The sequence below is a fragment of the Copadichromis virginalis genome, linkage group LG9 (genome assembly GCF_057382275.1).
Source record: "Copadichromis virginalis isolate Kocher_CV1m ecotype Utaka linkage group LG9, C_Virginalis_male_GT1.1, whole genome shotgun sequence".
NCBI classification, from domain to species: domain Eukaryota; kingdom Metazoa; phylum Chordata; class Actinopteri; order Cichliformes; family Cichlidae; genus Copadichromis; species Copadichromis virginalis.
The window spans coordinates 9,974,646-9,987,376 of NC_140626.1; the positions used below are offsets into that span (position 1 = coordinate 9,974,646).

Genomic DNA, 12,731 nt, shown 5'->3' on the forward strand with positions numbered 1-12,731 from the left:
TTGCAGGGATCAAATAAAACAAAATCAAGCTCTTTGACGTCAACTTGATGTCTCATTTTTAGAGGAAGGGAAATGCTGTGTGTGACCCAAAGAGCACCGTCCCCACAGTCAAGCAGGGAGGTGGAAACCTAATGCTTTGGGGCTGATTTTTTGCAAACTTTACCACACTAAGACGCCAATGAAGGTGGGCATGTACCATGGTTGGTCTTTTTGCAGGTCTTTAACCACACTGGAGGGGTTTCAAGCATGAATCCCTGTTTAAGGTCATGCATAAGTATCTCAATTGGATTTATGTCCAAACTTTGACTAGGCCACTCCAGCTGTTCGTAGTTTTCCCCAGTTTTCCTCCAGCCTTGATTTGCTGGAGTTCCAAAGTCCTAAAATGCCTTTGTAACCCTTTCCAGACTGACGCTGCTGTTCTTGAGTTGCTTTAGATTTTGGCATGTTGTGTTGACTTTTGAGATATTTTAGTCTACTTCGCTTTGACAAAGACTTTCTATTTAAAGGATTTCCTGATCCAACAGGTTAACGAGTGCTCAGGCCTGGGTGTGGCTAGTAAACTGAACTCAGCTTTCCAAAAAATGTGGTTAATCACAGTGAATTCATAAGTTAACAAGGGGGACTGTTACTTTTTCACATAGGGCAAATAGAGTTTGATAGCTTTTTTTCCCGTAATGAATGAAATCAATTTAAAATCTGCATTTTCCCTTTTCTTGGCTTACCTTTCTTTAAAATCTTGTCTTTAAATTATGTTTATAGAAAGTGTTTTAAAGGATTTGAGCCAGCAACTGTTCATTTATAATCCAGTCGTTGACACAGAAAATGAGTAAGTTCCTCTTTTCACATACCTGTTGCTTCACTTCTCCTCCACTTCTTCTCCACCCAACAAGGCACACATTTACAGCCTTGCAGTACTACAATAATGCAGGATAGATGCACTGTGTACACATGAACGCACAGCAGCCTCAGATATTAAGCTGCTCCTGTGTGTACTGTACAGTTCTGAATCCCATAACCAAAGGCTTTAATTCTGCCTTTTTCATGTCTGCCAAACACTTCCCAGAAGAGAAATTGATCAAGTCCTCAATGGAGGAAACATCAAATTGGCTATTACAGAAACAGAGGAGTCAAGCCCATTGAAGGGAAGAAATGAGCCATGAATGGAGCGAGAGGAGTGGGAAAAAAGCAGGATGGATAGGAGGGTCTTTTGTTCAAAGAGGTGCGTCTGCACAAGAGAGAAGAGATGGGTAATACATAAGAGACACGGAGGATTGTTGCCGTGGCAGGCGATTCATTCCAGCTCCAAGGAGCAACAGAAAAGGAGAGGTGAGATTGGTAAATGAGTGAAGACAGGAAAATCAGTGTGGAAAAGGAGGAAATGATCTGCAGGCATGTATTGTGGTATTGTAGATCTGGTATTGTAATATAACAAGCTGTCTGTCAGGTGATGAGATCAGAAGCAACTGTTATTCAGCCGTCACAGAGACTCTGCCCGTTGATTTTCTATAAGGGGAGCCTTTAATGTTGCATGATGTAATAAATAACTCAAGCTGGAATCAAAGACAGCGATTCTTATAGCTGTGATTATTAATGCTCCAGTGTGCAGAATTTACAGGGCTCTATTCCTAGAAAAGTAATACAGCATTGATTTTATTTTTCATTAGCATATAATCGCCTCTAAGTACATCTCTTCTATCTACATAGGGAGTGGGCCCAGTATGCTTCTGTAGTAGTCCGGAAAAGCCTTCCAGTTCTTTAAAGGTAGCTTTACATAAAATACAGCAGTTATCAATGGATAACACATGATCTCAATTAGTGTACATACAAATATACAATCAAAATTTAGTTCTAGGAGGCATTTGTCCTATGTGATTTAACCACAGACTGCGTATGACAGATGGCTGAGGCACCCATTTGTTTGTGGACCAACAATGTGAGGTCTCGCATTTGGCATGTTGGCCTTTGTCATGTCGGTTTTTAGAGGCAGAATGTTTGGAGTACAAATTTATCAGCTACTACAAATTAGTTTAGTTCACATCTGTGAACTGTGTGGGTGCGTCGGTCAGACATGGATAAGTGCTAATTAAAATGGTAAATGGCCTGTATTTGTATAGCGCTTTACTAGTCCCTAAGGACCCCAAAGCGCTTTACACATCCAGTCACCCACCCATTCATACACAGGTGATGGCAAGCTACATTGTAGCCACAGCCGCCCTGGGGCGCACTGACAGAGGCGAAGCTGCTGGACACTGCCGCTACAGGCCCTCTGACCACCACCAGTAGGCAACAGGTGAAGTGTCTTGCCCAAGGACACAACGACCGAGACTGTCCAAGCTGGGGCTCGAACCGGCAACCTTCCGATTACAAGGCGAACTCCCAACTCTTGGGAAGAGTTAAATGGGAAGAGCAGGCTACAACAACAGCTGGTTATAAGCTAACATTATGCCAGCTCACATTAGACCCGAGTATCCTTTCCTTTCCTTTCCTTCTGATAAACATTTTGTTTATATTGTCACATTGTAGGAGGATTTATTTGCTAAATGCCTCAGTCAAACTGTTACATCTACTTCCGAGAAAGTTTCATGAACGAACTGCAGCCAACGGCAGCAAAAACAACACTGCTACCTAACAACTCACTTCAGTATGACTGTCATCGATCAAAAGAGAGCTTCTCCAGCTCATTGACCTGTACCGGATCCTTTCAGAAAGTTTTACAGCCTCTTCCAGAGTAAATAAAGGTGGACACTTCTCACTCTGCATTGACAGCTGAGGTAAACAGCAGGCTGGAAGTGTTCATTAGAACTGGATTTGATCGGTAGGCTGGTAGAAATATGCCGACTGGCCACAACTATTATGTGGAATAATCTAAATATAGTTTTGATCTCTTTTGGCTGACTGAAACATAGCAGCTAGGATTATGTACTTGAATTGGGAGGGGTACAAAAACAGAACTCAGTTAACCGCAATCTGCAATCTACTGACATCTAGTGGTGAGAATTTGACACCCTCTGCAAATCTTTAATACATGAGATAATTTAATGGTTAAGTTGTAAAGCAATCCACACCCGTACTGTGTGAAAGGCATATTAGCAATAGAGATCAAAATTTTTCTTGTACCAGGATTTAAATATAGTTATTTCTGCAGTAAAAATTGGCATTTTAACTTGGAAGTCTCTGGGGATTGACTTGCTTTTTGTACCCAGCCTCAAGTGGCCTTTTGAAGAAACGCAGAGTTTGGCACTCCATATTTGTTACATTTTCTGCCCCAGAAAGTGCCGCTTAGATTCAACATTTTCTCCTGCTTCAGGCTGTACAATCGGGTGCGAATCCAAACTCCTATGCAGCTTCTATGAAACGCCCACGCTGGCCTCTCAGGAACATTTTGCCTTGAGCCCTCATTTGCTCCTCACCCTGCTGTCAGCTCTGTTCCCACCACAGGCCCAGCACCTCTGCCAGCGCCTGTGTTCTCAGTGCAGGCAGCTAATTCTCTCCACGGAGGCCGTGTGATCGCCGCTCACCTCCACTTTCCATCTACCGCTGTCTCTCTTTCACTTTCCTCTGCTGATCACTTTGTGTGCTTTGCTGCGAGGCTAATTATTTCAAAAAGAAATGTAGAGAGTGGAGAACAGAGTGACAGTCCAGTGTAGGCAGCAGTCGATCTTAGAGTGTGGAGATGATATTTACAGCATAAAAAGACATTGCTTATGTGCTTCATTCCTTTTCCAACCTGCTCTCTAAAGGTGTATCAAAACTATAATACTTACATAGCCATCGTATCGTTTTTGTGCATCCCTGCAAACCTGTATGTCTTCCAGCCTCAGAGTGAGGCGAGGGTGGCAGAAGGTTAAACCAAATAACAAAGCAGAGGTTCAGAAAACATACAGATGCAAAATTTCACTCACAAAACCATGTGACATGTCATGATGTCATTTGTATCTTCTTGTCTTCCACATAGGCTTGAGCAGTGCCGATTATCAGCAGCCGGGGAAGGCGTCGTGTGTGAGCGTCAACTGGACGTTGGGTGACGCACAGTTGGAAGTGGTCAACACCGCAACTGGACGGAGACGAGACTCAGGGACACCCTCACGTCTCTGCAAGCACGCCCTGTTCACCCGCTGGAACAGACTGTACCGCAAGGTGAGGGAAGGCACCTGTGGCGAAGGTCAAGTGGCTGAGACCTTATGACACCAATTCACAACAACAGTCACCTCGAGGCCCTTTATATAGTAAATGCCCTACAAAATACAATATAATGTTAAAAAAAACAACAACAATCAGACAAACCCCCTATGACCAAGCACTTAGCAATCGTAGGAAGGAAAAACTCCCTTTTAACAGGAAGAAACCTCCACAGAGGGACCAGGATCAGGGAGGGGCGGGGCCATCTGCTGTAACCGAATGCAAAGAAGAAATACTTGCATGAGCCTGGGCAGCATAACTAAGGGGGATTCAGGGTCACCTGAGCCAGCCCTAACTATAAGCTTTATCTAAAAGGAAAGTTTCAAGCCTGATCTTAAAAGTAGAGAGGCTGTCTGTCTCCTGAATCCAAACTGGGAGCTGGTTTCACAGAGGAGGAGCCTGAAAGACGAAGGCTCTGCCTCCCATTCTACATTTAAATACCAGAGGAACCACAAGTAAGACTGCAGTCAGAGAGTGAAGTGCTCTACTAGCATAATAAGGTACTAGAAGGTCTTTAAGTTATGACGGGCTCGTTAACTACTTGACAAACACCACATCAGTCCAGATCAGTGACTCAGATCATCTGCCTAGCAGACAGCTCCTGCAGTGCAATAAAGCATTTCTTTGAGCCTTGATACAGTTAATACAGTGAGATATATATAAGCTACCTCAGGGTTGCTATGAAGACATAAATTAGCAATAAACACAAAAATAATTTTTCTTGTTTCAGTTTGAAACCTGTTTATTTCCTTTTGTAAAGTTGAGCGTTCACTCTCAGCTCGGGCCTCAAGTGGGTATTTGAGGAACTGCAGTGACCTCCAGATGAGCTTAGTTAACTCCAGTTTTATTCGATTCATCAGAATCACTGACTCTTTCTGCAGGACTTTCTCACAGCAAACATTTAGACTCGATGTTTTAGAGAAAACACCTAAACGGAACGCGGCGCCCGTCACACTAATAATTACACCGTTCTTTTGTTTGCTATGATGTGCGGAAATGTCTGCTGTGGATAAAGTTCCACCAATTGAAAAGTGAATTAAAAATAAACAAAACACTGCCCACATTGTATCTTTTAGTTCCCAGAAAAATATTACGATGTCCTATTTAATTAATATAAGGCTGAACAATAATCACATCTTACAAGTTTCAGCGCTCTGTGCCCTGCAAGTGCTCTCGTGCAGCAAAGCCAAAGGCATCGCTCAGTTATTGCTGGAAACAATATGGAATCCACTGCTATTAGGAATCCCGTGCGCACAGCCGCTACACACAAGCATTAACTACAGTGATGCATGCCAGCAGTCAAAAGGCACAGACACGCGTAGAAGCAGAGAGCTGTGTGCAGTGGAAATGTGGAATCTCCTCTCTGCCGTAGATACATTTGTCTGCCTGGCAGCATCTGCTGTCTGTGCGGCTTATCAAAAAGCTGACAGCTCGGATCTTTACCCGCCGCACTCTCATTTCCATTCTGAAACTTTACGTAACAGACACTGCCTGCATCGCCAAATGGCGGCCGTTAAAGCATAATGACTATGAAACCATAATTATTTGGAGAAGTACTCGAGGAGGCCCCCACCCTAAGTGCTCCCTGCGCGCCGCATATAAGGGGCCACGCAAGAGCAGTCGCACTAATCTCCAAAACAAACTTTTGCTCTCTCCCTCTCTCTCTCCCCACTTGTCTCCCTGCCGATCTTCATTGCCCCCCCACCTCCCCCTTCCTCGTGACAATAGGAATGCACAAAAAGCACAGAGAATGTTCAATTGCTTGTGAAATTTAAATGGGGAGATTACACAGCTGTTGAAGCCCCCCTCCACCCTGCGCCTGCTCCCAGCCCCCACCCAAATGCATTTGTGCCGGCTCATTCGCTTTGTTTTGCTCGCTAAACCTTTCGCCCCTCTGCCCCGGCTTTATTTCTCGCTCTCTTTCTGTTCTCCATCCCCGTCTTCACGTCTGACTCCGCTCTTATCTGACTCTCAATTTCTCTCTTCTTGTGTTTGTTTCCCCTCTCCACCCATCACTTTCTCTCCCGGTCATCCGCGCCCTCTTCAGTTGGGGATCCACGCGTCCAGCTCGGCGGACCGCCAGCTCATGTACGGCGAGGCCAAGATGGCGGCGCGCCCTTACCAGACAGCGAAGCAGCAGTGGTTCAGGTCTCTGCAGGAAATGGGCCTCGGCACCTGGGTCAAAAAACCCCCAGAGCAGGAGCAGTTCCTGCTGTCGGACTGAGTGAGAGAGAGAGTGTGTGTGAGGGTGTGTTTGTTTAAGCATCTCTTTTTTTTAGGGTCCAATGAGTCTATGTTTCACAACCCAGTTTAACCTCTAAACTCAAGGCTGTCAGCCCAGCATGTGTGTGTGTGTCTGCATTTCATTCTCCACGTACACCCAGGACGGCAGGCGGAAGGTTGACTGGACGTCTGAAAAGAAACGGGACACGAGGGTGGAGTTGGTGTTCTTTAAGCACACAAACACACGAGTTTAAGCAAACACCCACCTAAATGTGACCCACCACCACCACCCCCAAGCTCTTCTGTGGCTGTCAGGGAAGGGTGGGGTAACCTTGAGCGGGGATGAAAGGCAGCCACTATCTTGTCATCAGCTATTTCCGGGCCCCAAGGCTCCCGCTGAGGAGTAGAGCCACGGGGGAGAGAGCGAGACAGACAGAAGCAGAGGGAAAAAAGAGAGGGAGAGGTCCTCGTCCAATTACCGGCCCTGTCAGAGTGACGGGTGATAGAGAAAGAGGAAGGGAAGAATGAGTGAGGAAAAAGAAGGACGGAGCGTCGCTTCAGAGCTCACCTTTCTCTCTCTTCCTCGTTCTATCTCTGTCCTCCTCCTCTTAACTCACCCTTTGACTCTCCGTCGCTCCCTTCTTTGCCCTCTTTTCTGTCTCCTCCCTTGCCTCCACCTCCTCGTCCTTCTCTCCTCACCTCTCCCCGCCACGCTTGGAGTTTAACATGACACGAGGACAGGTTAATACACCACCCTTTTTTTCCCCCATCCCTCCCTTCCTCTCATCTTCACCCCTCTGGGTAAAAAGAGAAAGCGAGGTACATAAACGCAGCCATTACAGCTTGCCCTGAGTGCGTGGAGTGATGGAGGAGAAGGGGGAGTGGTGTATTTACTCTCCTCCTTTTGTCTTTTGACCTGCCTGACCTGAGTTTTTGTTTTGTTTCGTTTTTTTCCACCTGGTTTCATGCCCGTTTCCACGCATCTTAATCGCTAATCTTGTCGCCACCAATAGCAGCTGCTTATGGAGGCGAGTCATCAGCCTTGATGCCCCGAGCAAGCTGTCATTCTGTGGTCATGACCACCTTGGAGTGAAGTTTGTTTTGTTTCTTTTTGTAAATTTGCACCTCACACTATTTTATGTCTTTGCATATTTCATGAACGCAGCATTTTACGTGATTTTTTTCCTTTTTTTGTCCTTTTAAATCAGTTAAATGTTTATAGTCTTCGTATTGCTCTGTCATTGCCGTTTTTGTCTCTAGTCAAGGTAGCGCTGCGGCCCAGTTCAGAGTAGTGAGAGTGACATCTAGTGGTCGCTCTTGTGTTTTGTCCTGCCCCTGCTGTGAGCCCCTGTCCTGGCAGCATTACAGTGTCACAGCTGGAGAGCTAAGCCTTTACTGGAGATCAGACGACTGGACACACGGGCGGCTTTACACAAAAACTGCATGTGGAAGAGTTTCTTCTTACATTTGAAATTTTAAAAAGCTGCAGAAGTGATTCTCCACATAAAAATGTGTTTAACAAAATGCTTAAAAACTGGGCAGTTTGCACTCAAACACACTGTGTGACATCCCCTTTTACCTAATTATGCACCCCTGCCTGAGAGACCAGGCCTCAGGGTTTATGTTGCTCCCTAAACCTGGATTTATTATGATTGTATCCATAATGACATTATGATCACCTGTGCAGCACTGAGTGACTGGGTGTTGTTGTGATTGGACTTTGCGATGAAGATTAATAGCACTGGAGCTGCCGTCTATAGGTGACTCTTAGTGACCACCACCTCTGTGGAGTGACTGTATTCACATTCTTTCATTCATGCTGGCAGCCGTTGTTGTGAGCAGCATAATCGCCTTGTTAGATGTTTAAGAAGGAGGCCATTCATCCTTGCTGTTGTCCAAACGGTGAGAAAACGCAGACCGTCAGTCGCGCTTCCTGCAGGCCCCAGATGTGTGTTTACATGTTAGAGGAGGCAAAGTTACCGTAAGCTAGAAGAATGCACCGGGTTTTTTAAAAGTTTCTTGACAAAGTCTTAATATGAGTGGAAACTGTGTCATTGTGTATAAATCCAGCTTTAGTAATGGCAGTTTTAATAGATTCAACTTCATATGGACCTGTTACGCTCATTTCTGTATTTTTATTCTTGCTTTGCATTAGCCACACCATTCTATCTTTATCTTAAACTGGGACTAAGTGCAGCCCGTTGTTATCTGAAATAAGCCATTCTACCTCCTCTCCTGTTAAAGCTCCTTTTTGGAAATACCCTCTGCAGAATTGAAGCTGAATTTTCACCCCCAGGGGGCAGCGATTTCCCCCAGGCTGTGCTGAGGTGTTTCAGATGCATGCTGATGTTTAGCTTGTCCTTCTGGCTACACCCATATCCTCAAAATGCTCCAATCATAGGTAACTTCCTTCTCAAGTTATCACGTTAACAAGATTTTCAGAAAACTTGGCCTCTGACCTTGACGTTGAGGTCGAAGTCATCCAGTTTTTAAGTGATGGCGTGATGAACCCTGCTTCCGGGCCCAAACTACTCTGCATTTAATAAGGCTGTTGTGCCTCTCTCGGTTTTTATTACTGCTAATCATTTTAAAGCGCAGTTTTCAAAACCTTATGATGCAACTACAGCCCAGCCCATGCAGCAGCAGTATATGAATGTCTAGCCTCCTATTGATGGATTATCTCGGTGGTTCTCCTGACTGACGTTTGGTCCGTTTGCAGCATCCTGTTTGCAGCATCCTGTCATGTGATTGCATTTGTCCCTAACCACTGTGAACACTCACGTTAACTTTATCGAGTGGAAAAAAGTCCTCCGTTCGTTAGCGTTCATCCTCCAGATTCCCTGTTTGTATTCTGCTAACATAGCTGTGTCGCTAGCGATCACGTAGCATATCATTATATACCAGCTAGCACAACCCTACAAACATCACTTCTGTTTGCTTTCCTGCCTTCATTTATGTGGGAAGTGATAGCAGAGCTGTACGTCTTAATTTGTTTCAGAAATGTTCAGAATGTTCTGTCAGAACATGTTATATTATGTTTAGATGGAAACTAGCTAACTTCCTGCTAACTTTGAACTCCATTAAACTTCATAAATTCTGTTTTCATGGATGCCTGGATGTTAAACTTAATTGTTACGCCTGGTAGAGCAGGAACGCTGATCATTTTATTAGAGATGAAAGAATTTAGACAGTTTTTCAACTCTGAGTGATGCTGCAGTGATCGTTTGACTTCGGGACCTGCAGCAGAGTTTGGGCCCAGACACGGCTAATGACGTCAGACTTAAAGACCGGACTGAGATTCGAACTTGTCCAAGAATTTCAGCAGATACGGTCGGGTAGCAAGTGAAAATCATAGGTGACATCTTGTCTTCACAAAGTTGGGGGTCCATGTCGGCCAATGGGGTGACAACAATACTCAGTCATCAGCCTTTTACAGCTGCGGGGTAAGAAGAACGTGTAAAATGAAGGCTACATTTACTCATGACGCCTTCTTGTGGTACAAATCAGTTTCACACTAAAGTACAGCTCGGCCCTAGTTCGACTCCATTTAATGTCTCGTCTTAAGTTCAATTTGGAAGGTTTGAAACAGTTTTATACAAAGCGATGTTCAGGATATTGAGCCTCTGTGTGAAGCCTGGGTTTTTGGCTCACGGGGATTATTTACCCTGGTATTTAAAACTTTGGCCACGTTTAATACAACCATCAACCACTAGAAAAGTATCCACATCCATTACAGAAAAGCACAAGAGGTCCTCTTCGATGCGCTCACATTTGATGTAGCTAATGCAACATTGTTAATCCAAGCTAGGCTAATGGGAGTTTCAGTGAGAGCACTCCAGTTTTTAGACCTTACCTGTGCTAAAAAAAATGCAGCAGACTCAAATCTCGGATTTTGTGTAAACGCCGTCTGTGTGTCAGAACAGAGTTGGTCCTTCATCGCATCGCGCTGCACATTAGAATTTCTGAGAAGCCACATATTCAGACTTGCTTTGTCGACGTTTGTCATCGTTTCTGCACCATGTTCGATAGTGGCTTCATCAGCCATCACACAGATTTTCACATTTATTTTCAGAGATATAATAAATATAGGCTGTGTCTGAATGGCAATATTCTACAAACAGTGTACATATGTAAAAAAAAAATAGAAAAAGTATAAAAGACAAAGTTGACAAAGATGTGAAAGAGATTCTAAAATGTCTAATTAAGATGTAAATTAAAGTCTATGAAGAATTGCTGCTAAGGTCTGTAAATTGCACTTCAGTAACAAATACAAAGTGAATGTTTGTACTGTATATGTGAATAAAACCTCAAAATCTTGTAATTTTATTTTGGTCTTTGAAGTTTTTTTCTCGTCACATTTACTGTCAGTTTGATTGCAGGGTGAAAGAGAACGTTTGACCCGGTAGATGGAGAATATTTGGTCTATACTGAGCACTGATATTGGCCTGTTCACATTTTCTCATGGCCACCTTTTTGTGCCATCATATTCTGAGGCTCAGAGCATCCAGACTATTATTAAAGAGGCCTCCCTTCTCCTGCATCTCCCAGGGGAAATCCATGGGGAAATGGTTAATCTCTGTTAAGCTCAGTGGCAGGTGTCACACAGACCAGCCACCAAAAATTAGCCTGGAGGAAGGATCGAGTGAGGACGAAGAGGGGGGAGGTGCAGGGAGTTTAAGGCATGTCTCCTCAGTAGCTTCCACCCCTTCCCCTAAGGCCACGGAGTCGGCTGTGTGCTCAACAATATACATCGTAATTGACAATTTGCTCCAGCGGCTGGTCACAGCCAGCCAGCTCTAATCTAATGGACGAGGACGGAGAGGTGAAGGTCCACAGCATATTCTGACTCCCAGTTTCATGCTGCTTCTCAGTGAAATCTAGGAACCAGAACACATGATATTGTGTCATCATGTAGGGTTACACCAGTGGGGTATGGTCTACAACAGTTTCAGATTTAAAAAAAAAAAGATTTTGTTTAAAATAGAAATAAAACATGTAATAAATCCTTAATTCTATTCAGGTAGACGGTAAATATTAAAAATGCACTGGGACAAAGACGTTCTCAGTTTCTGACAGATGGTTACAATATGTCAAAACTAAGTAGGGACAAGTGGCTCAAGATTAGCAGGAACATGTGAACTCGTTAAATCTGGGGAAAAACATGATGAACTAGTTTGGAGGGACGTTACGCCTCCATCGGAGGCCGAAAGCTAACGGTAACATCATCCACTGAAACGTTGTTTAAGAAGAAACAAATATTACAGAGGAAACTGAACTTGTGAGCAGTGGAAACCGTGCAAACTTAATTTCTTCAAGTTGAACACTAGACCATAATAAGTGTCTGATCAGAGGTGTGGCAGAGTTTTAAGCTGTGTCTCATAGTAGTTTAGTGTACTGCAGATATGAATGTCTGCGAGCTATGTGGGAAACCAGTTTTTCGCACTTGCCTGTTTAGTTCAGAAAAACAATCTTCACAAAATGATGCCACTTTTATTTTTTCAAGTGTACATGTTATTGCCCAGACTTACTAAACCAGCCTCGCGACCTCAACCTTTAATTTCTGCAAAAATATGAAAGCTTCATATGAAAAATTTTAGTTTGTGTTATCCACAGACTTTATTTCAGGGATCAAATCAGAAAATCACTGATTTCAAGATGAGGGACCCACAAGCATAAAAATGCTCTTTTCCAGGTTTCCAATATTATTTACTTTGTTAAGGTGAACGTTGTCTTAACTCAGTAGATGAAAACATATTTATTTACGAACTGTGTGCTTCAGAGAGGCTGCCACATTGTTACTGGTTGGAGATATAATCATAACTTAAATCATTATAACTTGTTGAATTTTTAATCAAATCCCAAGCTTTTTTGCTTTGGTGTTATCACTGATAACATTTTCTGATTTCCATTAGCCTCCTGATTGGTTCTTTCTTTATATAGTTAAGGAGGTGGTGTCTGGGCATCCTGAGCCAAGCCCCTTGTTGAGCTGGGGAAGCAAAAGAAGCAGACGGATCCACTTTATGTTCTTGGACATTAGTGAAAAAGAGAAATAGAAGAAGTTGAACACTAAGAAATAAAGTAGCTGCATGCCTGCTCTGTGCATCGCTGTGGCTTCCACATGGCTTCCTTTAAGAATGAGTTAACAAGCAAATTAAAAGTCTCATTAAATCCACACACCTCTTAAATCTGTTCTCATCAACACCAGTTTTACATTGTTTTTCGAAGCTACCTGATGAATAAAGTGCGCCTTTCAAAAACACATCTGAAGTGAACAAAAGGGAACAAGGGACTTGTGTTTGAATAGGATGAAAAAGAGATGTGAGACTGGA

At 43.7% G+C, this 12,731-nt stretch overlaps 1 protein-coding gene across 1 annotated transcript in view; it reads left to right on the top strand.

The window, feature by feature from the left end:
* adarb2 (adenosine deaminase RNA specific B2 (inactive)) overlaps positions 1-10,567 on the top strand; it is a 228,622-nt gene extending 218,055 nt beyond the window's left edge. The window contains exons 9-10 of the mRNA XM_085467579.1: positions 3,956-4,137; positions 6,227-10,567. Coding sequence (XP_085323705.1) covers positions 3,956-4,137; positions 6,227-6,403 — 359 coding nt within the window. The 3' untranslated portion in view covers positions 6,404-10,567. The remainder of the gene's footprint in view (positions 1-3,955; positions 4,138-6,226) is intronic.
* Positions 10,568-12,731: the final 2,164 nt, after the last annotated feature.